This window comes from Drosophila grimshawi, unplaced genomic scaffold, assembly GCF_018153295.1.
Source record: "Drosophila grimshawi isolate 15287-2541.00 unplaced genomic scaffold, ASM1815329v1 contig_1367, whole genome shotgun sequence".
Lineage (NCBI taxonomy): Eukaryota > Metazoa > Arthropoda > Insecta > Diptera > Drosophilidae > Drosophila > Drosophila grimshawi.
In genome coordinates, this window is record NW_025062889.1 from 13,173,960 (window position 1) to 13,200,493 (window position 26,534).

General features: G+C 35.9%; 9 protein-coding genes across 9 annotated transcripts; 8 read left to right on the plus strand and 1 right to left on the minus strand.

Annotated features, from left to right (window-relative positions):
* Positions 1-4: 4 nt before the first annotated feature.
* On the plus strand, positions 5-3,208 carry LOC6559858 (protein late bloomer). Its single transcript, XM_001986649.3, has 5 exons — positions 5-591; positions 2,119-2,289; positions 2,358-2,519; positions 2,588-2,785; positions 2,861-3,208. The coding sequence occupies exons 1-5, from the start codon at positions 535-537 to the stop codon at positions 2,930-2,932; spliced, it is 660 nt and encodes a 219-aa protein (XP_001986685.1). The 5' UTR covers positions 5-534; the 3' UTR covers positions 2,933-3,208.
* A 597-nt stretch (positions 3,209-3,805) lies between these two features.
* On the plus strand, positions 3,806-10,226 carry LOC6559859 (tetraspanin-9). The gene is made up of 5 exons (XM_001986650.2): positions 3,806-4,125; positions 8,963-9,127; positions 9,210-9,386; positions 9,449-9,622; positions 9,688-10,226. The coding sequence occupies exons 1-5, from the start codon at positions 4,066-4,068 to the stop codon at positions 9,766-9,768; spliced, it is 657 nt and encodes a 218-aa protein (XP_001986686.1). The 5' UTR covers positions 3,806-4,065; the 3' UTR covers positions 9,769-10,226.
* Positions 10,227-10,803: 577 nt separating this feature from the next.
* On the plus strand, positions 10,804-12,463 carry LOC6560804 (protein late bloomer). The gene is made up of 5 exons (XM_001986651.2): positions 10,804-11,125; positions 11,515-11,703; positions 11,764-11,928; positions 12,001-12,198; positions 12,273-12,463. The coding sequence occupies exons 1-5, from the start codon at positions 11,066-11,068 to the stop codon at positions 12,348-12,350; spliced, it is 690 nt and encodes a 229-aa protein (XP_001986687.1). The 5' UTR covers positions 10,804-11,065; the 3' UTR covers positions 12,351-12,463.
* A 581-nt stretch (positions 12,464-13,044) lies between these two features.
* LOC6559937 (23 kDa integral membrane protein) lies at positions 13,045-14,361 on the plus strand. The gene is made up of 5 exons (XM_001986652.2): positions 13,045-13,389; positions 13,461-13,501; positions 13,564-13,699; positions 13,767-14,129; positions 14,188-14,361. The coding sequence occupies exons 1-5, from the start codon at positions 13,330-13,332 to the stop codon at positions 14,266-14,268; spliced, it is 681 nt and encodes a 226-aa protein (XP_001986688.1). The 5' UTR covers positions 13,045-13,329; the 3' UTR covers positions 14,269-14,361.
* A 1,567-nt stretch (positions 14,362-15,928) lies between these two features.
* On the minus strand, positions 15,929-16,663 carry LOC6560604. Its single transcript, XM_032743570.2, has 5 exons — positions 16,637-16,663; positions 16,433-16,585; positions 16,215-16,379; positions 16,001-16,153; positions 15,929-15,934 (listed from the first exon to the last, which is right to left on the minus strand). The coding sequence occupies exons 1-5, from the start codon at positions 16,649-16,651 to the stop codon at positions 15,929-15,931; spliced, it is 492 nt and encodes a 163-aa protein (XP_032599461.1). The 5' UTR covers positions 16,652-16,663.
* Positions 16,664-17,955: 1,292 nt separating this feature from the next.
* Positions 17,956-19,867, plus strand: LOC6560605 (23 kDa integral membrane protein). Its single transcript, XM_001986654.2, has 5 exons — positions 17,956-18,147; positions 18,223-18,304; positions 18,998-19,159; positions 19,218-19,580; positions 19,639-19,867. Exons 2-5 carry the CDS (start codon positions 18,239-18,241, stop codon positions 19,726-19,728), a joined length of 681 nt encoding a protein of 226 aa, XP_001986690.1. The 5' UTR covers positions 17,956-18,147; positions 18,223-18,238; the 3' UTR covers positions 19,729-19,867.
* A 139-nt stretch (positions 19,868-20,006) lies between these two features.
* LOC6560829 (23 kDa integral membrane protein) lies at positions 20,007-21,683 on the plus strand. The gene is made up of 5 exons (XM_001986655.2): positions 20,007-20,150; positions 20,766-20,924; positions 20,995-21,156; positions 21,230-21,424; positions 21,490-21,683. The coding sequence occupies exons 1-5, from the start codon at positions 20,091-20,093 to the stop codon at positions 21,565-21,567; spliced, it is 654 nt and encodes a 217-aa protein (XP_001986691.1). The 5' UTR covers positions 20,007-20,090; the 3' UTR covers positions 21,568-21,683.
* A 615-nt stretch (positions 21,684-22,298) lies between these two features.
* On the plus strand, positions 22,299-24,554 carry LOC6560295 (23 kDa integral membrane protein). The gene is made up of 5 exons (XM_001986656.3): positions 22,299-22,588; positions 23,595-23,753; positions 23,820-23,975; positions 24,038-24,244; positions 24,309-24,554. The coding sequence occupies exons 1-5, from the start codon at positions 22,529-22,531 to the stop codon at positions 24,378-24,380; spliced, it is 654 nt and encodes a 217-aa protein (XP_001986692.1). The 5' UTR covers positions 22,299-22,528; the 3' UTR covers positions 24,381-24,554.
* Positions 24,555-25,112: 558 nt separating this feature from the next.
* On the plus strand, positions 25,113-26,225 carry LOC116805122. The gene is made up of 5 exons (XM_032735467.1): positions 25,113-25,375; positions 25,430-25,582; positions 25,641-25,770; positions 25,826-25,926; positions 25,991-26,225. The coding sequence occupies exons 1-5, from the start codon at positions 25,322-25,324 to the stop codon at positions 26,051-26,053; spliced, it is 501 nt and encodes a 166-aa protein (XP_032591358.1). The 5' UTR covers positions 25,113-25,321; the 3' UTR covers positions 26,054-26,225.
* Positions 26,226-26,534: the final 309 nt, after the last annotated feature.

The window sequence follows — 26,534 nt, forward strand, 5'->3', positions numbered from 1 at the left end:
GCTCAGTTATTCATCGGACGCGGAGCGAAATTGTGTCAGAGTTTTGGGAAAGCGTCGCGTCATATTCTTGATATAATATCTCTGTGTATACATATATATTTTGAGCATAGACGCACCTTTGGAATATGTTAATGGTGTATATATACGCACAATTGCAAAGTGTGGGAGCTCAATAAAGCTAGTGATTTTTTATAAATAGTATTGACATCATGAGCCATTGATTTATTTAAATTTCAAATAAATCAAATTAAAAATTCAAGCTGGTATTCAAAAGATTGCCTCATGATCTCATATAAATATACGAATCATCATCAAATGTGCCAAGAGCGCAGAGCACTCACTTAAGAGTAGTTAAAGAGAGCGACGCAACGGAGCGACTCGAATATCATCGTGAAACCAAAACAAAAAACTCGTTTTTCTTTTATTTTTTTGAGCACTGCGCAAGCAGCTCAGCATTGCTCACACACACAGGAATTTCAAGCATTCTTCAGTGAGACAGTGTCAGAGAAAGAAACTCCAACTTGTCGATATAGAATGGCGTCCACAACGGCTTACAAGATTTTGGCCTATTCGTTGCAAGTACTTTGTACGGTAAGTTAATTGATTGCCTTCAATTGTCGGCGACAATACCATTTTGTTTGTTTGTTTTGTTGTTTGCCAATTATGTCAATAGCCTCAATTGTATTGTTGCTAAACACGAAAGTATAAACTGACCACTTGACTCAATTTTCTTATACATACACATATTCGATTATGACGCCACGGCACATTCATTATCGCAATTTTGGACGTAGTTTTGCCAAGGTCTTGGCTTGCCAACCATTGCTATCGTTTTATTAAGTAATTCAGCCGGTCCCCCGAGTATATTTTTTATTTACTTGATATTTCAGTTGAGATCTCAGCTATGCTGTATATAAAAAACCAGATCGTCAACAAACTTTATGGGACAGGATGTACTTAATTTCAATTTATTTCAAGTCTTGTCGGTTTGGCTTGGTGCGCCAATAGAGTTAAAAACACCTTATCACATCCCCAATGTCAAATAGCGTTTTCTGAATCAATATTAACATCTTTGTTTATTGTTCTGTGCACATTTTTCGATTGATAGTTTATTTTAAATTTTTAATTACAGACAAACGTTGAGAATATACACATGTTATTTAGGCCACCAAATAAATATCTACAAAATATGGTTTAAATCTTCTGCTTGTATTTCAACACTAAAAACATTCAGTCCCAATTAATAATGGGTTTTTATGGTTGGTTGGATTTGTATAATTTAATAAGAATTCGCACATATATCAAATTTAATTTGAAAATTAAGTAAACTTTATCTGCTCGAGGTATAAGAGAATTGTTACTCTGCATTTTTTTTGATAATGATAATTTATTAAAAATTTCAGCGCCCGTCGGGCTAATCTTTACTAAGCTGTGTGTCGGTATTAGACCTTGCTTGTGTGTTAATTCAAATCAGAATTTATTACTCATATGACAGGAAATCGAACAAAATACAAAAAACAAACAGAGCCGATGAGCATTTGTTAAATGTTTTCCATGATTTTTTCTTACTCTGTACTCGGTTGACAATAGGACTAATTTAGATTCAGTTAAGTATGTATAAGATAAGTAGCATATACTTTTTGATTTAGAAATGTTTGTCCCTTAGTTTGTCTGTTTGAAATTATGAATAAATAAAATAAATGAGAATAAATTCTTCTAGAATTCTTGTACATATTTCAAAAACGTATGTTGCATATACATTTACATATGGTACAGGGTATTGCCTAGCGGCGCTTCCTGACCTTTTATGTTAGCGTCTCCTTTTAGTTCTTGCTGCTGTAGAATTTTCAGACGCCAGCCAGACTAGTCTGTCGGACGCCTATGTAGCCTTAGCTTGAGTGGCTATTAATATGATAACATACACACACACACACACACACACACACATAAACAAACACAGAAGACAAACGTATATAAGTGTCTCGGACGACATTTTTGTTTTGGGTAAGGTCAAAGGCATAAAAGTAGTACAATGTTTTGGAATTGCCTTTTTGCTGTTTATTATTTATTTCGAATTTCGTTATGATTGAGCTTTTGTTCAATTCTTTATGCTTACAGTTGCTGGCACTGGTGCTGATATCCTTTGGCGTCTACATAATGTCCTACGAAACAAATGAGATTGGCAATATTGTATCCGTTTTCTATATTGGATTTGGCACTGCCGCCATTATCATGCTTCTATGGGGCTATCTGTCCGCTTGGAGGGAGAATGTCTGCTGTACAGTGTCTGTAAGTAGTTAACCCACTATGACATCAACCATAATACCTTAATTGATGTATCTACCTTTGTGCCATAGTTTATCACTATTTTGTATGTGGTAATCATTGTGCAGCTGGCAGGTTTATGTTTGCTCGCCCAGAAAGAAAGCACAGCAGCCTCGAATTTGGCCAACTCCTTGGAAGCGACATGGGAGGAGGAGCTGAACAGTCCTGGCGCGATGTCATTGTATGAGAACTGGGTGAGTTGTCCTTACTCAACTTGTACATCAAAGATTTGCAACACTATAAATTCTATTTGCATTTGTAGTTCCAATGCTGTGGGCGCGGTAGTCCTCAGGATTATATTGTTAATGAACGCCTGCCGCCTGCAACCTGTTTCCGGGATCATGACAGAAGCAAGGCGGACAATCTGATCCATACGGGCTGCCGTGTGGAGTTTGAGAACTATTGGCAGAATTTGTTGGGAATTTTTAATATTATTGGCTGGGTCCTTGTCGCCGTTGAGGTAAGTTTCCAATATAGTATATTGTATATATCGTTCCCATATGCAAGCTTCTAACTTTTCATAATTCTTTTGCAGTTGATCCTTAGCTTTGTGTCCTGCGGTCTTTGCAACAGCATTCGCAATGATCGCCGTCGAACATACTACTAAGGATTTTGTCCACTCTGGAATTTGCATTTGTTGAAATTGATGTGCTTCAAATATGTTATTATATGGTGTTTAAATTATTATGCTATTTTTAAATGATGTTAACCGAAAGCAAGTTAAAAGTTTCAAAAATGTACCTCAAAATTTGAACCACTATTGAAAATGTTGCAAGCTAGGGAAATATTACAGTGTAAATTGCTTTTGATGTACATACATATATACATTTAGTATTGTTATGAAACGAGTTGCTATTTATAATAAATAATCACCAAAAACAAACGATTTTCAAATTAAACTTATTTTTAAGATATACGAAAATTAATTAATAAAATGAATTTATTTGAATATTGATTTGTAATAAATATAATAAATCTATAATTAATAAGTTTATCATTTGACCGTCAATTGCTGGCTCAATGTTAACTTCTCGTCGGCTGATTTCATACAAACGCAATGAATCATCAGATGCAAGCCTTGCGGCATTTACATGTACATATATATTTATATATATTCTAAATTCATACATTCGCTCTGTCAACCGATCGTTGAATCGTTGTGTATGCGCTGAAAAGTATGTAAAACACACATAAAAATAGCGGCAACACAAAAGTTGTTGTCGCTTTGAGTTTTTTATTTAAAATAGTATGTCTACAATGTAGACTCTACATATATATATATATATATATATAATTCTGTAGCGGAAACGATGGAAACGGAACGAACGACTGAACCCCTCTCTGGGACGACGCCCATGCATGACGAAAGCACGCGCGCATTTTTTTCTGTTTCTGTTTCTGTTTCTGTTCAGCAACGTTCCGGCAACCGTTTCGTTTCCATGCTTTTCGCTAAAAGTTTTCGCTATCAACAAATCAGTTAAGATTCGTGCGCGAACATGACGGGTTTGGTTTCCAGAGTAACCGTTAAAAGCTGAAATAAATATTTTGAATTTCTAACAAGTGTTTTTCTTGCGCGTTGCCAAGTGCTTCGGGCCAACTGAGTGCACCAGTGAAAATCAAATATAAAAAGCTGAATTCTTTCGAGTATCTCGTGTTAGAAAGATACATAAAAATAGCATTTGAAGAGTGCATTTTGGCAAAGCGAATTGTAAAATAACAAAAAACAGACACAGCAACAAAATGGCCTGCTCCACAAAAGTTTTGAAAGTATTCGCCCTGATCTGGGATATAATCTATGTGGTAAGTTTGCAAATAATATAGTTATGAATTTTATTGACAGAAACTTGAGGAGGTAGGCTTAACAAAAGGGGATTAGTTCTGGTTTGTTGGCGGAAATGTTATGGCTTTTAATTTCATATGCAAATTACTTCTTAAATCGCAGAGTGTTGTAAATGGTATAAAACCTCATAATTATAATAGCATTAAAAGACATAATTACATAAAAAAAGACAAGTTTCATTAGCCACAGCTTAGACTCCGCGAGTTTACTAACCTCAACTTGAAAGTGTCTACTGGACCTAACTAGCTGAAGGCCATAACTTTAGACCTGATTGTGTGCAAGTGTGTACTTTTCTAAATAACTGTTAATTACATATATTGACGAGAGTTGTTTGTATAATTTATATTCCTATAATTACACAATTTCATTCACACCCACCCAGCTCATCAGCAGACATTGCTTTGATGTTTAAACAATTTACGAAAAGGTTGGCAATTGTTTATCTGTTTAAAGTACATAACATAGGCCTTGACTTCATCACATAAATATTTATTGTTGTGTAATTAATGCGCCCAAACAGACGATCTGATAACGGTCGATACAAGTTAATACTGCAGATGGAATTACAGTTTGATTGAATTGCTAAATGTTTGGCTGGCGTTTCAATTACATTTGAAGGTTTTTCTGTTTACTATTAAAATAATACGCTGCGCTATTCTTATGTTAATTTGCTTAGACTGGGCGCAGCTTATCGAATTTCAGACATAAAATTTAGAATAAAACGTTCAAGTTAATTTTTATGTGCTTGATACTGACAAGTTGTGGGTTTTCAATCGAGTTGGGCGTGTATCGTGAAACGCTTGGAGAAACATAATACTATAAAAACGAATTATAATGCATATATAGTAAAATATTCAAAGTTTCTTCGATTACCAAATAATAAGCAGATACATATACTTTTATACTCTAATAGAATAAATTTATAGATACAAAAATATTGTAAAAATTTCGTCTGGGGATTGGTTGCTAACGCTCCTAATTCTCTACGCCCTCACCTCCAGCGCTTATGGTCTTTGATTCACATAACTGTGGCTTTCCAAAAGTTGTCCATGCTTTTTAAAGCAACGCTGCACAAAGAGAATATTTTTTGTTATTATGACGTTTGCCTTAATTGTGTTTTGTCTTTATGCCTAATATTAAACCACATGTTAGAAATTGCCCCATGCTGAACTCACTTAATTTATTGTTTATTTCTTTTGGTACTGTATTTGTTTTAAAATAAAAATATTTTTGCTTATGCGTTCAGCGGCAAAAATAAAATTGAAATGAAAAAAAAATAACAAACTTGGTCACCCACGCCCCAAAACTTGGCCCTGAGCAAAAGGCGGTCAAAATATGTGTATGTGTGCACACAGAGTCGCGTCATTACTCCTAGCCACATAGAATTTTTAGTATATTTGACTTTTGGCTGGTGAATTTGTGCGTGTGTTGTTTTTTTTATATTTTGTTTTGTGTGTTTCAGAAACTGAAAATTTGTTGATGTCATTTTCAGACGATCTGGCGTTGCAAAATTCAAAATATACATATTTTTCGGCAATAACTGTAGGGGAAAAACCAACAAAAAAAATTCCAAAAATGTGTGCCACACAAGAATGCCAAAGGAAATGCCGAAAAGAAACGGCGCACCACGCGGCGTATGCGTAACTTTTCCGCATTGGTTCCATGCGAGTAAGCTTAGATTTACGGACGGGCTGCCCTCCAGTTGTTGATCTTGTTGTTGTTGTTGTTGGTTTTTTCGCTTAAAAATTACGTTATTCGGTGCGGCTGCGTGTTTTAATTAAATGCCAGCTGTGCCAATAGGCTCGACATGCATTTTAGGTAGGGCACAACCTTTTTCTCTCTGTTTTTTACTATTTTTTTTTTTTTCTGTATTTGTATTTATGTTGTCTGGGGTTTTGTTAAAACCCACATAAATCTCAGCAAACGCTCTTCGCTCAATGACACTTTTGTAATTATTCTAGTTTAACGCGGTTCTACGCCGTTTTTAGTTTTTTTTTTGGCCACATGCTGTTCGCATTTCCAACTGAGCACTGAGCGAGTGTTTGGTGTGTGAGCGTTTTTATTTTATTGGTAAGTCCGCCAAAGTCTAATCAGCCTCTGTGCTCCGTTTGGCTTATCAGCTGCAATATGCAAATGAGCATTTGCCACTTGTCTGGCCTTGCTTTCGCACTTATGTCGATCTCTATTTGATAATTGCATTTAATTGTTTGTCTGCTGGACAAATTAGAGCAAATAATTTGAGTTCATTAATGCAAACAACAATCGCCACAATGTCCATCGATCAAACTAATTCAAATTAGCACAACACAAAGTGAACAATCTAGATTAAAGTCAACATTAAGCTAGCTAGCTTCTCGGAATTAATAAAATTATATTATACAAATACAGTCAGTCGCTGCTTTGCTAACAACAAATATTAACTAATAATCCCACATTGGTTTGTATATATATGTATGTATCTAACATCAGTATTTATCTAATAAGTTAAATAAGTTCAGTGTACATATGATACAAAGTTTATAAGAATTATTATTTAACAATTTGCTGTTGCTGTGCGACAATTCAACTCTTATCGGTTTTATTACGCAGACCCCGAGTGTTAACTACGAGAGATAGTAGATGTGATCTAATGTTTGTTTACGATTAAATGAGACAATACTTAAGTTAAGTAATTAACTTGAGGCCTTTTAGGCATGCGAAAGTTGCGAATAAATTCATGTGGAAGGCATGACGTATGTACGAATGGATTCATTGCCATTGCCACTTTGATTCTAATTTTGTATGATCGGTTGACAGTCCATTTCACACTTAAGAATTATGACAGCGGCGTTCGGCCCTTAGCAATTGGGCGCCATGTGCAATAAATAATAATTAAATGGCGTTGTTTGTGTACATAATGCCAGATGAAGCAGAAGGCTTAGCATGAAATTATGTACATGTGTTGTTATCTACGATGAGTTGTGAACACTTTATCAGTATTGAATTTATGACTTTGTCTCTGGTGCTCATCAAGTTCTTTGTTTACAAACAACGAGTAGGTTGGTGGCATACAAATTACTTTGGTGACTACTTAATACAATGTCCATTCACATTTGATGTCTATCAATATTTTTCTTGGCCATATTTAGTTGTGGCATTCATTAAAATGCGGTTCGTTAGGCAGCCAGCAATTAAAATTGTCTGTACTAAGCTATTGGATAATTTGCATAATAGTAATACTAGAAAGAGAGAGAGAGAGAGAGAGAGAGAGGTACAAACAGAGAGAGAGACAGAGGCAACAAATATTATCGAACATTTTATGAATTGACGACCTTAATTCAATTACACCATTGAGCCTTAAAAGGCACAGCTCGACAAAGATAAAAACATGTATTTATGAAGACATCGCAACCAGTTATGGCAACAAATTACAGTATATGTCAAATGCGTTTGCGCTAGACAAACCCAAAAAATGTTTAATAACAAATGTATACAATAAGATTAACTCAACATGATAAATCACACAAAATTTGTCATAATTACCTCGTTGCGGACTAAGGCTATGGCAAATCTGAAAGCCATTGTCACTTAACGTGACATCCAGAAACTAATCATTCAGCGGAAGTTTGTCACAGAACCAAATAAAGCTAGACGCTTGGCTTCTTTTCATTTATGGCACGAAGAAGCACGACTCAAACACGACTTGCTTAAAAATCAATGGCGAATATCTGCACGAAAACTCAACTAAATATTAGTAATAGTGTAATTGAAACAAGTTGGAAAGCTCTATTTGGGAGAGTTCGACTGGGAGAAACAGTATCAGAATGCGTTGGTGTTTCTTATCCGATTTTAATATAATGTGAACTGTTGGAAACTAATTCCTTTAAAAATATAATAAATAAATTTAATTGCTATCGATAATCGATAAGTATCGATAATGGGGAAACGGGAATTATTATCAATAAAATAAAATAAAATAAGTTTGATCTGCGCGTGGTATACAGTATTATATCGACAGACTGTTGATCCTGATCAAGAAGGAGACACCTCCTTCTGCCTGTTCCATACTTTTCTCAACTTCCTTATCGCCTTTTTAACCACTTTCAGGCTACTAGAAACTAAAACTTGCTCATCTCTAGCCCGAAGTGTCAACATGATGTTTGAGTTAGTCTCCTAACTGGTTTTTTTACAATTGTAATATTATTCACAATTGTGTTGACGATTGTAAACATTCAGCAAAAGCATGTATGAAAGCTAAATACTGTATAAATAATTATTGCGCACTCAAGCATTTTTAGCGTATGTGCCGATCGTCGATAGTTCAAATATACATACAATATACACAAAACATTTGCCAAGTGTGCCAAGTGCCAAATTCGAAAACTGTTTACATTCGTTGACTTGTGTGAAATTTTCTCGAACCAAATGACTCATTGTTAAAATTGAAAATGCATTTCTCACACAGCTGAGCTAATTGTGCAGGCAAAATTGAGAGGGGTAAAACTAAAAAAAAAAATGCAATTCGAGTTTGAAAACGAATGATTTTAATGTGTAATGTATAGATGTATAGAGGTTAACTTGTTATTTGTGCCAAGACTGAGTAGTAACAAAGTATTTTATGAGAGTGTGCACGCTCCGTATGAGTAATAAACAGCGTGGTTGTTCAATTTGCATATTACAAAATCGCAATGGAAAGCAAAGTTTTGGTTAATTCAAGTAATAATACTGACATATATCAATAAAGCCGATCTATTATACTTATCTCTTATACATCAACTGATTCAAACTAATAGATAACTTTCCACACACTATTTGCAGATCTTTGGCCTGATTGTTGTTGCACTTGCCGTTCACATTTTTTTCAAATTCGAGCATTTCGAAACGGCTGCTTTCGTCATTCTAGCCTTTGGCATCGTCATTGTGCTGGTCTCCTTGTTCGGGCTCCTGGGCGCTGCACGTGAAAGTAGTCGCATGTCCAAATCGGTAAGTTAGCCTTTTAGGCTAAAATTAGTACTTATTGATTAACAGCATATCATATACATTTTTATATGTTTTAAACAAATAGTTTGTGGCAGTTGTGGTTGTTTTGATCGTACTACAAGTGTTGACAGTGGGCTTCTTTTGGATATTCCAAACATCGCTGCTCATCAATGTGGACAAGACATTCGATCAGCTGTGGCGTGATCAGCCCGTGCCAATTAGGCCTGGAAATGTTAGCCAAATAGCGAGCATAGAACGTTGGGTAAGTAATGATTCAAATAGCAATTTCAAATATATATTAATTTTCTGTATATGTCCGCTTAGCTCGATTGTTGTGGCAATGTCAGTTACAAGGACTATCTGCTGCCCCCAAACAGCTGCTACAACAGCGATACGAGCAAAATGAATATGGAGGGTTGTCGCCAGAAGTTTTTGGATTACATTGCCGAACGCTGGACAGCATTCAATATATTTGCGATCGTTCTTGTCGGCGTCGAGGTGTGTTTAGATTGCATTTAATATTTTAGTCAACTTATTCTATAATATTCCATTTTTATTTACAGATCATTTGCGCACTTCTGGCTTATGTGCTGGCCAATAGTATTGTTAATCGCTGGAGACGCTCCAAATACTTTTCGAAATAATTTGTAAATTTACAGCACACTTCATAATGCGCATACTCAAGGCCAAAGAATTCTCAATACTGTGCAAATACTACTTACAAACACTAAACTAAGCAATCGAATTTCCAGTCTATGTATTGCGGCGATTGTTAGTCTACCTCATGTTCAGCCAGAATGAAAAACAAAATAAAATTATAAAACATCCAATTCCGTTTCACAGCTCAACAACAGGTGCCAAAAGTAGTGTTCAAGCCGATTTCGATATATTTATATACACAAAATATATACATACTTCGCACAATATTTATATGCATGTATTTATTCGTATAAGATTTTCACAAATGTTTTTCCTTTATTTTCACATTTAGCACTGCACAGTGCCTACAATAAGTAAACATGCAATTTGTAACATTTAAAGCAATAAATCAATTATGTAGATTTTGTATTAATTAAAATAAATACCTACTAAATCATACAAATCAGATTGTTTGTCTATTGGTTTTCCTTAAATCAGTTTAAGCTTTTCTCTGTATAGAGTATAGCGACCCCATTTTGTTTACTACATAGGGTACAGGGTATGCAAATTTCGATGATCGGCTAAGCTTAATATTTATATGCTCGGCCGCTGACCACCCGCTGCATTGAAGGGCAATTTCAATGCTAATTAGCCAGAAAATACAGTTCTTAGATCAATTTTGGTTTGTTGACATCATTGTTTCTGACCAAACAGTTGGGCCCCCGTGCTGGCAGCCCGCAGTTTCCGTTAGTCAGTTGCCCATCATCGTCGCGTTTGAGGCATCTGCATGCATATCTATATATGTATATGTATCTATCTGAATCTGACTCTGTAGCTGTATATCAGTGTGTCTGTGTGTATATCCATCGCGTGGGCGCCTTACGCTAATTTTCATCGTTTGTGTGCTTTGTGATGAGTTTTCTTTGATATTGACTTTATGTGTATATAGATATATATGACAATACTCAGTGGGTTTTTGTATATTTTTTGGCTATTGCATTGCCGACTGGCGGCTGGCGACTGGCGACAAGAACTGTGGGTTAATCGTTCAACTGGCAGCGACGTCGCAAGATGGGGCCAAACAAAATCAGATTATGAGTCGATGCCGAGTATTTGCCGTGTGACCATTGCCGATGCTCAAGGTGCGACGCACAACAATAAGTGTTTTGAGAAATTCGTATTTTGCCTAGAGTTGTTTATTTTTCGTGTAGTTTTTGTGCGTGCAACGTTAAACGAAACTAATTATTAGTGAACACTATTCGCTGTGTGTCATGTCTCGTTAGCAATTGCGTCGAACTGAAAATGTATTGCACCACACGCCTGCTGCGATACATTTTGTGTGTCATCAATTTGATTTATGCTGTAAGTTCTACAATCAGAGAGCTGTTCTGAATTTTGAAAACTAAAACCAATCGTTTTTTTGTGTGTCTCAAAGTAACTAAGTATCGAAATCGCTTGGTTGAATTTTTCAGGCCAGCTTGTACTTCACAGTATTAAGCATTTATGCTTTATCGATCATTTTTAAGTGGTAACTTTAAAAAAAAACACACATAATTTTGCTGTTTTCTAGATTGTAAAATAGCAATCAACTTCAAATTTGTATATCTCAAGCGAAATCTGAAATCGGAACATCCAATGCGAAATGAGCTGAGCACCCAAAAATAAATCTGATCTGATTTTACAATCTGTTGTTTCTGTGTGACATTGACTAAAGAATTCCCAACTAAATCCATTACCCATTCCCCACATAGCTCAACGGCTGTCTGCTCATCTGGTATGGCACCTGGTTGCTGAACAGCATCGCCGAGCAGCGAAATGCCGTTGATCATGGCGAGAAGTTGGCTGCCATACTCTGTATTCTGCTGGGCATTGTCATCGTTTTAGCCAGCATATTTGGTACTGTGGCCTTGGCTAAGGAGTGCAAAAAGATGCTGATAAGTGTGAGTAGGCTTATCCAAATGAAATGTATATTTCTTAATTCGCTTTTTTTTTCTTAAAAGTACGCAGTATTGTTGTTGCTGTTATTGGTCATACAATTTATTATGTTTAGCATTAGCTTTGCGGCCAGTAGGGACGCCTTACCAAACAGTTTAAAACAGGGATTCGATGAACTGTGGGATCCAAAACGCAGTATCAATAGCACACTCAGCGTATACGAGGAGTGGGTAAGGTCTTTTGGAATTGTTTTTGATTAAGAGATGACTTAAATCTTATGTCCGTATCGAAAACATATATAGCTGCATTGCTGCGGTCGCAACAGTGCTGAGGACTACATTTTGTTAGAGCGGGAAATTCCTGCCAGTTGCTGTTTTGAGCTCGATTGCACGAAACCCTCAAATCTCTTTATGGATGGTTGTGAGAGCCAATTTAAGCAATATGTCAGCAAAAAGTCGGCCAACTTTCACACAATCACCTGGCTTATAATATTAACTGAGGTAAGCAATACACTCATAATACTTGTCGTAATCCACATAATTAATTTGTTATGTAAAAACTCTTTTACCTGCAGTTTGTTGGCTCTGTGTGTACCTGTTATTTGGTGGATAGCATACGGAATCATCGAGATCGCGTGCGTTTCTATAATTAGTTGTAACTATTGGTTATTTACCCGTATTATTATTATGCTTAGTTAGTTTTTTGTGCCATTGTGATTTGTAATTTAGTACAGCTATTTAAATAAAAAAAAATTTCCTATCTCCATTCATTGATTAAAATATCAATGCCAGCGCATCGAATAAAAAAAAAAAAAAACGTTGCTACGCAACTCTCCAACTCCCACGTCATTAAAAAAAAAAAAAATAACAACAAATTTGTATAATAAAACCTGTTGCTATTGACTAATTTCTTGTTGACTGCCAGATAAATATAATAAATACAGCAAAATATCTGAACGTAAAAATGAGTAGGATTCGACTCGGATGGAAGCAGCAAGAATAACAAGCATCAACGAGCAAGCCAAGCGATAAAATTGAAAAAACATAGAGACGCAAGCACACACATGCACACACACCTACACACACACACACACACATACACACACACACACACATAATACACACAGTTGGTTGTACACGGAGAAGCGCCTTCGCCTTTCCCAATAAGAGCAGCAATGTGGGCGACGATTTTCTCGAGCTGCTCGCTGTTATACATAGATCAATGGATGAGTGGAAACATTTGTGTAGAATATATGCATATATATATATATATATGTAAGTATGTGGTATATGGTGTAGTAGTACTACTCGCGTTTTCAAAAACAAAAACACACACAAAGTTTTAGTTGATTCACGCCACTGAAAGGCATCGGTCAGCGAGCAGAATTGGCGTATCCGTCGGATACATAGATCTATCTACAACTGACGTATTCTCGAGCGCGCCTTTCCCAAAACTGGCTATTGCCTTATACGTAATACCTACTTAATGCATTCTGCTCATTTTCGCTGATTTAAATAGCCAACCAACAATAGTCAACCAGACAGCTACGTTAGTCAGTGCGACAGCTGCCGCAGTCTCGCCAGCTTCTCAGCTTTAGATTTAATTGCAACAGCAAAAGTAGCAACAACAAAATGGGCCTGTCGGAGACTACAGTGAAGCATCTGCTGCTGCTGCTGAACTTTGTGTATACGGTGTGTAAATGTATAGTTTTGCTGCGTTTGAAAATGCATCTCTAATGCCAGCCTGCTTCTATTATTTACAGGTGCTCGGTTTGCTGCTGATTGGTTTTGGCATTTTCTTTCTGTATGTCAATTTCTATACTCATAAACATATACATTTAAATTTCAATTATTTGTTTATTGTAGAGCATATGTTACTTCAGTGAGCATTGGCGAAAATGTAGTTGGCGGCTTAATCATTGGCCTGGGCGTTGTCATAATAATACTCTCCGTCTTTGGCTGCCTGGCTGCCATACACGAATCGCCCAAACGTCTGCTTATCGTATGTCTTACTCTATTGAACTTAAATACTCTAATCTCTGTACATAACTGCATTCGTATCACTTTAGTATGTGATTGCTGTGGTGCTGCTGATACTCACACAACTGATGTTCCTCAGCATGGTGTCTCATGGGACCCAGGACGGCATCTCGGGCAGCATTAATGAGGGATTCGAGAAGCTGTGGGATGCTGAACGCAATGAAACAGGCGCCTTGGAATACTACGAGTCTTGGTTGCACTGCTGCGGCGTCAATGGTTCCGAGGATTATGCGGTCATTGATCATGCTGTGCCCAAGAGTTGTTGCGTCGAACTGAAATGCGTCGATCGTTCCAACATTTACAAAGTGGGCTGCAAGTCACAGTTTGTGGAGTATCTGGATGATAGGCTACTGGTTTTCAAGATTGTCTGTTGGCTGCTCATTCTGGGCGAGGTAAGTGTGTGCCCACTTAGAGTTTCTGAAAGCATAGTTAAGCTTTGCATTTTTACAGGCTATTGGCGCATTTTTGGGCTGGCTGCTGTTAACGGGCTTAAAGAATCAAGGTCGTCGAAATAATGCCGTTTGGATGTGAATACGTTTTAATACTAAGGCTTAAGTATTATTTAATAATAATATACATTAATATTTAAAATGTATCATTATTAAAGCCACATTTTTTACTATATTTTCAACTCGCTAATTACTAATAACTTGAAAATAAATATTCGTTCCGTAGATAGTGATATTTTTAAAGATAACTTTTGTAAAAAGGGCATAAAATCCGTTGGCCAGCGGAAAGCCACTGAGTTTCTTTGATACATCCGTGTTCATTACCTTGTCTATGCTAAGAAAATGTTCACTCTAAAAATATAAATTTATTAAAAATTATGTTGGCATAGCATATGATTATTATCTTACGTAGGGGCAGCTGTGATTGACGTTCATGTGACCGTCTATAAAGCCAATTATCAATTTGGCAACAGCATTATAGCGTGAGTTAAAAAAACGACATAATTCAATGTTAGCAGAGTACATGAATGATCTCCAGCCATTCCTGTTAATCATGAATCTGCTTTGGAACTGCAGATAGAGTTTAGACTTTGTCGAGCCCATATAATAAAAAAAGGTGAAATACTTACAAACAGGTTTTTATCCAAAATGGTGTGCAACCAATAACGCGCACTTATATAGTTTTTCAAGTGGTCCACCTGCCTTACGTAACAGTAGTCCACATTTGACATACTTTTATTCTGGGTCTCACAGGTAACATTTGTAAATTTGAGAAAAAGGCCCTAAAATCGTTATTGAAGAGTCAGTTTAATTTATAAATCACTTCATAAATCACTTACATGCGTATAGTTGATATTCATCAGGCATATACACGATAGTATTAGCCAAAAGAATTGAGAGTTCGACTTGTCCATTCGATTGCTTTTAGGTAAATGCGTATGTATTATCAATTTCCATTTTCTGCTCATATTATCATTCGCTCAAGCTAGTTAATAACTACTTAAAATAGAAGAGGACTGCTGGACTATCAAATACCCTTTTTTTTGTATGTTTCAAACTATTCAAATTACTTTCAAAGAAGCCTTTTGTATTAATTATCCAATCGCTATTAACATTAATATAATAAGGAAAGGATATAAGTCTTAATTTAATTTAAGATTCTGATGTACTTCGTTACTATACTAATAAAAAATTAGGCTCTTTTCGAAAAGAAAATTGCCCCTTTCCACTTTAATACTCCCAATTTTGCGTTTTGGCAATAATTATAGCCTAACAATTTTAAAGTCTATAGTAATTTATATATAATTGCTTCATTTTTCAATAAAAATGACCAAATAATTTTCCATAATGAAACAATTAAAGCTCTCACAACCCTGTTTATCAATGTATCATCCGATCATTATGCAAATTGCAGGATATGAAAACGATAAGTAAGATAAACTATGGATTCATATTCATAATCAAAGCAATTAATTTATTTATATTTTAAGATATTGGGAAAGTTTTGAAAATCAACTTTTTGAAATCGGTTGATCATGTAAATGACTTGCCAAGCTAATTCTGAGTTTACTGAAACACTCTTCACAATCTAATATGACTCCTATTACACGTAACATTAATTGGGTTCCACGTTAATTATATTTTTAGAGAGTTTCTGGAATAATTAAAGTTAAAATTTATTCAAATTGAATTGCAATGTGTTTTTAATTGCATAGACCGCTTAGTTCTAGTACATTGCCAGCTTAACTCTGAAAGTATGTTTATGTATGTATTAAAATATAAACATTGTTAAGGTTACAAATCTGATCACTCACAAGTTCTAGATAAATTTTCGTCTCGACGTGACTCATATTATTCCATGACCAGCTTGAATAAACTGCGTAATGTCCTTTTCCTATGGGCATTGTTGGCAATTTCTTCGATATATCCGTATTCAATATCTTATCAATAGCCAAATACTTTTCATTCTAAGAAATTGTATTTGTATTATGCATTATATAGGCATAAGTATTAGATCTCTGGGCTTACCATATAAGGGCAAGTGTGATTCAAATTGGTATGGCCATCTACAAGGGTAAAAAGCAGTTTACCAAATGCATTATAGCGTGATTTCCAAAATCGGCACATTTCCAAGTCAATGCCATACATAAATGGCTTCCAGCCATTGCTTCTGATCATTAATTGAAAATGGAACTGCAGTTTCCAATTATAGTTTAGTTCAACTTTAGTTACGTTCATATACTTACAGAAACATTATTTGTTATAGGTTTGAGCAAATTATAACGTAAACTGAAATAGTTTTTTTGATGGTCCATTTGCCTGATATAACAGTACTCCACCGATGAAGTATTAATATCCTTGCTCTCACAGGTAATGTTTGTGAATTTCAGAAAGATGCCCTAGTTAGAATTTTTTTTAAGGTACATTTTTTAAATACACAAAATACTTACTTGCGCGAAACTCATATTTAGCAGGCATAATAATGATATTAGCCAAATGATTACAGAGCTCGACTTGTCCATTTGATTGTTAAGAGGCGAATATAACAATAACATAAACATAATGTAACAAAAGACTGAAATATTCTAAAATAGTGAGCTCGATGAAGAGATATCCTTCATTAATTTCTTACATTCCTTCTGTATTCATCATCCGAATATGTTAAAAATGATTTATGTTTACAGTAGAGTTTGCTATTCGTATTTTTCAAAGTGAATAAATAGGAATAATTGTTCTAAATTTATATGTGCTACAGTTGAACCAATCCTCTTGTTTAGATTTCGAATGTGTACGAGTATAATTAATGTAACCATATTACTAACAAGAGAGAACCGACTGCGAAATACTTTGATACCATAAGTTAGTCCAGTAGATAACAAGTGGCAAAGAACAGGGTGGGTCAAGCCAAGAAATTCTTTCAAAGTTTGCCAAGTTTGTAACGTTTCGTCGAAGTTTGGTAACCGTAGCTCTTAAATTACGGGAGATATGAAATTTTGAAAATGTTGGGGGAGGGAATTGTCGAAAAAATGATAATAGAAGGTTCCCAGTAATCTTCCGTCCAAGTTTGGTAACTTTAGCTCTTAAATGATGGGAGATATAGCCTTTTATCATGCTAAGAGGGAGTGGGGTGATTGAAAAATTTGTTTCCCGGATTTTTGAAGGCTTCTACTATCAATATAGCTTTCAAATTTGATGACTCTAGCTTTCAAATTGTGTGCGAAATATGGTCTTAACGATTTACCCTAACAGGTGTATCGGTTTAGGGAGGCGGAGTGGGCGTGGCCATCAAATTTTTTATCGATCTCTTAGGAGAGTTATTATTATTATTATTATTACGGACAGACAGCATGACGGATATTGCACAAAACCAATATACTATGACACCTTCGGTATTAAAGTATAACAACTATCAATAATTAGTATCTAATTGCTTAATTTCTCTACTAAATTTGAGTGTTGTTTGTAAATTATCTTGAAAGTAAGCATAAATATAGATAGATATTATATATATTTTCATGTACGTTATTTTATGGCTGGTTAACTAATCTTTTATCTCTCTACAACGCTTGCTTGGTGTTTTAAATTAATGAGATGTGTAATTGTTTTCTAAAAGCGGTCAATCTCCAACTAAAAATACTTTAAATTGTTCAATTAAATGTGCTCAAATGTGGCACCCTGTATACTTGTAGGTAATACGCGTGCGCCAAACGCCACAAACGGTGGTGGCTTTTCAACGACTAAAACTGAAGCTGAAACCGTGTCAGCCGTCAGTCGACTGCCAGCGTTCGGGCCATACTCGTAAGTGACGCTCGCATTTCCGAACTTGGCTTAGTTGGAGGCGCGTCAACAATGCTCCACAACGAAGCAGCATAAACATTGGGTTCACTGCCATTGTCGCAGTCGCAGTCGGAGCATAATTGCTGAACGGCTTTATTGAACTAGCAGCTAGTGAAAATCAGTCGTAAGTGTGAAAATATTTTCCAATGGGTTTATTTTGGGCTGCGGCTAACTCTGTGTTTTGTTCTTGTTGTCTTAGGTTCTTTGCTTGCAACATGGAAAAGTCATTTGCCATAACACCCTGGAAATATGCGCTGTTTACAACCTGCATTCTAATTGCGGTAAGTTCCAGGCAAGTCATTGACCACAGGCAAGCAAATGCCTCGAAGGTCGTTTCGTCTATTGATCAGAGGCAGACGGAGCGTAGCCAAATGTTATTTCCGCATAACGGATTGCAGTGTACGGAAAAAATCGATATTATCGTGAATGTGTTTAAATTGAAGCTATCAATACTATGAGCAGCTGTCAGCACATGGCAATCAATTCCTATTAAAAATTGGAATGTTTACTTTTGCCCTCATTTGCCATACATGTGGTATACGTAATAGAATAAAATATTTGCATTTTTAAGGGATATTATACGTCTGCTTTTTACCTACAGCTTTGCGTTCCCATAATTATAAATACCAAGCTATTTTTGTCAGCATAACACATTGAGATGATTAAATTAGAAATGATTTCAAATATGAAACTCGATTAATTGCTCGGCCTGAAACTTATTAAGCTCAACCTTAAATTCAGTGGCACTCCCTATCAGATAGGATGCGGTTTAAGTGTTGGTTGCGGAAATAATTTGCTAATTTCATTAATTATGTGTATAAATTAGTGTACTATTTAGTTGGCAATTGGATGAAATATTAGAAAACACTACGACTACAATACGTTATTTATTTTATCTTTTAGTTTAGTTTTAAATTTACCATTTATTTATCTTTGTTAAATATTTATTAATGGTAACTTTTCCTCAATAACAGGCATTTAACATCTTGTTCTTTTCGTGTGGAGTTGTCACATGGGGCTCAGCGTCTTCAATTTACGGCGGCTATGCGGCTGCCCTTTGTGGCCTTTTAGTTTTTTCTGTCGCTTTTCTGGGTGTTTATGTGGCTCTTAAGGAGTCCTACAAGTTTTCCATTTATGTAAGTATCTAACACGATTAAACCCTGGTCATCATTTCATATTTAACACACTTTGCAGTATATAATCGGTAGCATTTTGGTAATTGCTGTACTGGCCACCTATTTCTTCACCTTCTCGAACTTGAAGAGTCAGCTGCTGCTGCAGTTCGAGGAGCGCATTAAGCGTTTGTTTGAGGAGAAGTCGCATAATAATGATACCATGCAACCAATACACAGCCTCTTCCGGTGCTGCGGTCTTGAGGGGCCACAGGACTATCTGGCAAAGGAGAACGGCGCCTTGCCGGCCAGCTGCTGCTATGCTTTTGATTGCACAGTCGTCTCGCATATCCATGAGGAGGGTTGCTCTGTAAAGGCTACATCAAATCTGCAATTTCAGGCTGAAATTAATTATTACTCAACCATTGTCATAATCACACTCCAGGTGCGTCGCGATAAGCATTTGAAATTTGATTTGATACTCATTGAATCTATATTTACAGCTCTTAAGCCTGCTCTTTGCTTTCCTTATGGGCAAGGCGCGCAAATTGTCGAAGATCAAGGATGACGAGGCACCCATTAATGATGATTAAATCAGACCCTGCACATTATTATTGAAATTTAGTTAGCTAAAGTGTACTTCGAGCCATGGCAATGCCAAATTAATCGATCAAATAGAAATTAGTTCATTTGTGGATTTTAAATAAAATACATTCATAAATAGCAAACAAATACTTATCATTTAGCACACTGAGTGGGAAAAATTTAAATTCAATTCCAATTCCAGCAGCTCGACAACACTGCCCAAAATTCAAAGAGAATTGGTATATATATAAATATCGCTTTTAAGACAATTTGCTTAGCGGCTGGCATCATTCGGACAGTTGATGCCGATCCGTTCGGTTCTGCTATATATATAATATTCAATTGAGCGGTTGGGATTCTCGAAGTCAAAATGGGCTGTACATCCGGTTGTTTTAAGTGTTTCCTCAACGTTCTCAACACAGTCTATGCGGTAAGTTTTTGCAGCACAATCAAAATAGAGATGATTTGTATTTAAATCTGCCAGACAGAATGACAAGGTATTGAATATGTATATATGTTCATTTGTATCTATACATCTGCTCGTATCTATTGATGAGTTGTGTATGTATGATGTATGTATACACATTCCAGTTATATTACTCTGTGCAAGTATTTGAGTGTGTCAGAATTATCAAATTATAGCCGGTTTATCGCTAATATTTCTATGTATATGTTACATACAATATATATACCTAAATAGATATAAACACATGTATATGTATGCATTTGGTATATCCATGAAAACGAAAACGCATTTCGTCTGTGAGTGAAAAATCTTCAAACATGTTTCAGTCAATCATACTGTGAATAATATATACATATTCAAATAATAAATAAATAAATATTCAAATATAGATAATAAATGACATAAAAACACATATGCTTGAGCTATTTTCTTTCCATTAAAACAATATTCCATATTGAAATTTATATTATATTTTTTTATGGCAGCTGCGATTGTGTCATACATATTAATTTTCAATATCTGCGAATTTAAATCTGAAACAATAACGAAATTAAAATTGTAAATTCTCATAATTCGCAGCTTTTTGGCCTGTTGATAATAGGTCTAGCTACGCTGGGTCTGCATCAAGCACCTACTGCGTACATTATCTATCTGTATGTGATCGGTGGGGTACTGTTTGCATCGTCCATTATCGGCTGCTGTGGCATCTGCCAGGAGAGTGTTTGTCTGACCACAACGGTGAGTGAACTTGATAATCAAACCTTGCATCTCGACTTTCAACTTGTGTACAAACATAATCACCGTATAGTATGGGTTCCTTCTGTTGACATTACTCGTTGTGCAATTACTGGGATTGTTTGGAAAAAAATTTGATATGGATTACATAAAACGCTTTGCGGTCGATGATGTCGATGCCAACTGGAATCAAGAGATGGTCAATCCGGGCGCAATGGATAAGATACAACGAACGGTAATTGGAATGAAGTTGAAGATATTGAATTCAGTTTCAAAATTGTAATTTCTTTGCTTTTTTATTGGAAAAGTACACGTGCTGTGGTCGTAATGGTCCCGATGACTATGCGAGCATAGGACGTGAAACGCTACCGGACAGTTGTTATGCTGATGGGAAAACCAATCTACCCTACTATACCACGGGTTGTGTGAAAGCTGCTGCCGATGAGTTCTTGATAAACTTTAACTATGTCAACAATAGTAAATGGGGCTCGGTTGCTGTTACGGTGCGTTTTCGTAAATATATTTATCTTATTAACATTCGGATATTTATTAAGCTCTTCTTTTGCAGGCCCTGTTGTGCTTCTGCACTTTCTATTTGGTGCATCGATTCCGCAAGGAACGCCGAAGATACACATATCATTATTAAAATCCATTAATCTATATACAATTTTTGTAAATTCGAAATTAATTTGATTATGTTTCAACAATATGTTTTTAGACACTTACAAATAAACTGTTTGATGAAGTCACGCAAATCCAGTAGCTGCACACTTTTAATCATTATTATTATAATCATTGTAAACTCATTGACTGAGCTGGCGTCATTCTGTTCATTTAACCCATTCGCCGCTACTCCGCTACTCGTATGTATGTGTCTATGTTTGTATATACTTCAATCAGTGACGCAATATGTTCAATAATCACAGCGCATTAGTTTCTAGAGTCTAATGATCAACATAGCGACTCTCTATCTATCTATCTCCCTCTCTCTCTCTCTCTCTCTCTCGTTCTCTCTCGCTAACATTTGGGAGCTAGCGCCGCTCAGAACGCAGACGGTCTGTCATAGACCTACTTCGAGAGTACACCACTTTAGAGCTCGTTGCCCGCTCAGTCTTTCAGCTCTCCGGCTGGGTCAGACCGCCCGGCTGTTTGTTTATTTGTTTGTTTGGCTTCCGACATCGCTGGGGCTTTGGTATATAAACACACGCACACACACACACACACACACTTGTACATATATGCATACATACATTGACTTTTGATTTTGGCTTTTTGTGCTTTTGCTTTTCTTGTTTGTTTACTGGCTTTTTTTTTTGTTTGCGCTGTGGTGCTCAGTGGTGCTGTGCCTCTGCGTCTCTGTGGTGTTGTGTGCGAGCTACTTTGCCGCCAGCTTCGGCCTCAGTTTCAGTTTCAGTTTTTAGTTCGTTCGTGACCGTGTCCGCTAGCAGTTCTCGTCTAGTTTTATATTCAAAATATCCAAAAACGAGTACACATTACTTTATTTATACATATAATTCGTTTTTGTTGGTACAAATTGTTGCACGTGTTGGCCATCAACAACATTTGCTTGTTTACAATTAATTCCACAAATTTGATTATTTGCAACAATGGGCTGCGCCACTGGCACCATTAAATACACATTATTTCTCTTCAATGCATTATGGGCGGTAAGTTGTGAGAATTTCCAAATATAATTATGAAATTAAGCATATGGTAATTGGAAGTTTTAGAACTGAGTATTGCATTTTACATACGCATTTAACATACAATATGTGCAAATATGTTCTACTTATGTATGTAAGTCGAACGAAACTTTCGTAGTTCTAGCTAGATGATATCATCTTGTACAAGCCCGCTTAGTTCACGACTATAATTGCTAGACCGAAATACACATACACATGCGTTTTTTTCTAGCTCTGTGAGTATACATGGACATAGATGTTTTACTGTGTCTGTTGTCTGTCGGTTTTTGCATTCCTTGAGCCGCTTGGAAAGCTTCTTTGTTAGCAAGCAGCCAGCGACGACGACGTCATGCCTTCAGATTTAGTATAATAATTAAAAATGAAAAAAGAAACATCAAAATAGAAACCGGATTAGAAACCAGGCAAGACACCAATGTCAACACCTGGTGCTGAAAGCCGTTAAACATTTGTAGGTTATTAAACAACGAATTGCCCATTAAAGTTATTACTCATGTACATGTGTTCCAATATTTTATGACATCAGCTTTAGTATTTGAGATTAATTTAACATTTTCTAACGTACTTAAGATACGAAAATCAAGAGGAAACGCTTGCATACCAAAGTGCTGAAGATTAAAATATATTTAGATATGCAAATATACTTTCACACATACATACATTAGGACATATATTTAAATTAATATTATGTTTTGTACATTCTGAATATCGAGCTCTTATATTTTTTACACTTGGCTTTCCTAAAAAAGTAAAACAAATCTTGTAGGTGACTTCATACCCACATTGATTTCCAACACTTGAATTGGTTCCTACGCAAATTTATGTAAAAATATAAAGAAATTGACAAAATAAGAAAATTATCACAGTTAACTCCTAACTCAGCGAAATATTTTGGGGGCGTGTGGCTAAACGCCCCGATTTGAATGATGAATCAAGCTCAATTTTATTCAATGAACATTGTTTATGTTAACAGATACTTGGCATATTGGTTGTAGTGTTTGGGATCCTTGGCTGGGGTGCCATGCCGCAGAAGTATGCAGTCGGGATAATGGTGCTGGGCGGCATTATACTGGTGATATCGATGTTTGGCTGCTTTGGCGCCATTCGGGAATCGGCTCGTATGCTCTGGACGGTATGTATCCCTACAGAAATCGAAACAATCTAAAGACAGAGATCTAAAGGGTACTGAACATTTTAGTATGTGACGCTGCTGCTGGTGCTGCTGGTCTTGATAGCCGTCTTCATCTACTTCAATAGCCGCGATGTGTTCATGAAGTATGCGGTGCAAACGGTAGAAGATAACTGGCAAATGGAGCTGACCAAGCCTGGCAGCATGGATCTGATACAGAAGACGGTGAGTGCTGAAGTTCAAGTTCTGTACTGTTTTATCTAAATTTAGTTAACTCGTTTGTTTAGTACTCCTGCTGCGGTCGCTATGGACCCGGCGATTATATGGCCATTGATCATAGGAATAATACGGTGCCCTCGAGCTGTTGCAAGGGCAACAACTGCCTGAATCCATTGAATGTCTATCCAGAAGGTTGTCTGACCAAAGTGGAGGCGGCCTTCGCTGATGAGGCCATCACATCGCGATACTGCGAATGGGGCCTGCTGGGATTCGATGTGAGTGGCCCACAGCATGTTGGCATGCAGCCATCAATTGCATTAACAATTTGTCTTCTTTCAGCTGATAATACTCTCTCTGGCCATCATACTTGCCATACACTATACGAATCAGAGGCGCCGCTATAACTATTAGCGAGTACTATATGTTTAGCAGTAACTAAATCAGTCGAATTATATTCGTAATACCTCATTTATAAGTGTCACCAATGTACCTACTTAATTATGCAACTTTTAACCGCACCGAGCGCGATGTGTTCACTTGCCAAGCAAATCAATCGAATGCCTAAAATATACAACTAAAGTCGAATATAATTATGTACAAATATATCAATTGAATTGATTTCATTTCATTTTTAGCTACTGTACATTGCACTGTGTTCCACTGTGCCATAGCTCGAAAGCTCTTCAAATCAATTAGAGACGTAGGGGTAAATAACCAAGCGCAATCATGCTCCCATGACGACGCGCTCGTCAGCCAGCTGGAATGGATCGCCCAAGCATAGTCTCCCAAAATTACAACAGAAGTATTAAAGATTGCATCCACGTCCAAGGCCGGCTACGAAGAGAGAAGAGCATCGTATTTGATTTTACACTTTAATGATACGCTTGTTGTGAAAAATTCGATAGGTTTGACTATGGTTTTTTGAACATACTTAAAGCTTTAAAAGTAAACTATTTTAAATAAATCTTAAAAACACCAAAACATAATAAATCTCTTTCTGGTAGTGACAATCTGTTCCTCTCAACTCTCAAGTAATATCAATTATATCAACAAACTTCAAAAAGAAATCGGAACTTACTTGAAATCGTAATTCACGCTGTCAAATAGTTAAACAAATTTATATTAATTGCAAATTATTCGGTTTGCAAACAGAAGTTGAAAAGCGGTAAAATTTGTATTTTGATTGTGGCCAAAAGAGAAGCCCATGAAAAAGAATTCCAGCTGTTGGCCGCTTAGCAGGCACCTGGTAACATTACAATTGAAACTTCAAAGAAAATCAGATTAAAATATTAAAAATTCCGAAATTCGGAGAACGAGAAGTCGGAAACGGAATTAACAAACTCTAAATAAGAATGGGGCGCAACTTTTTGGATGCAGCATGGATCATACTTAGTATTGTGTGGTTGGTAAGTGTTATGTGACTTAAATCCATGGCTTTAACTATTGCCCATTTTGAGCAGGGTCTCTTTGCGCTCTTTTTTGCCACTTTCTTTGAATCGGACAAATTTGACATCTTAACGCCCTTAATGGGGCCGGTAGGTCTATTCATTATCTGGATATTTTTCTGTGGGCTTTATGCTTGCTTAAGTCAGTCAATAAGTTTAATTTCACTGGTAAGTTCTATAAATGAATGTAATGTCAATATGTATTAAGTATTAACATAATTTTCAGACAACATACGTTATATTTTGTATAAGTATTATGCAGGGAGTAATTATTTTACTGTTCTGGCTACAACAACCCCCATATATGGTGGAATTTATATTACTTTGGCCAATCTGTAGATTTGTTAATTTTTTCAGTAAGTTGCGCAACATGTAAATAAATACGGTATATAATAATAAATTCCATTATAGATGCATTATCAAGTGTATTTAAGTTATTTTGCCTATTTGGGTATGTTGGGCATTATCAAAAGAACATATTCAATATTTCTGGATTGATCTTTATTTTTGGGGTTTGTTCTTTTCAAATGGATTTTTCATCTGAAAGTATAATAATAATTTTTGAATTTTTCACAGATTGCACATTATATACTATCGAAAAAACTAAAGAATGCGAAACTAAAGTCACTGGTACGATGAAAGATTACGATACTATCGACTTAATAACTTATTCGTGAAAAAATATATATATTTAAATACTTTTGTTGAATTTTGTACATGTTTAAGACTTTTCAGCAAAAATTATGTTACTAAATTTTAAAATTGTAAATAAGATACAGAAAAACATCGCATCTTAAATAAACTTAAAATGTTCAGCATGATATATATGTATATATACCCATTAAAAATAATTCAAATAATTTGTATATAATTTCAAATAATAAAAAAGAATGCGAAGCTGCTTTTATCTTCAACTTAACGCCCCCTGTTTAGCTGATATGAATTGCAAATGTTCTCACAAAGAGTTTATTAATAACAATCAAAAATGTAATCATTTGAATAACAATTTAAACACTTTATATTTTGATTTTGATTAATTTGAGCTAGCAATCATTATTTTATTCTTTTGATATTACTTTTATATACATATGTGCCTCTCCAATATGGTATTTCTCTTGAA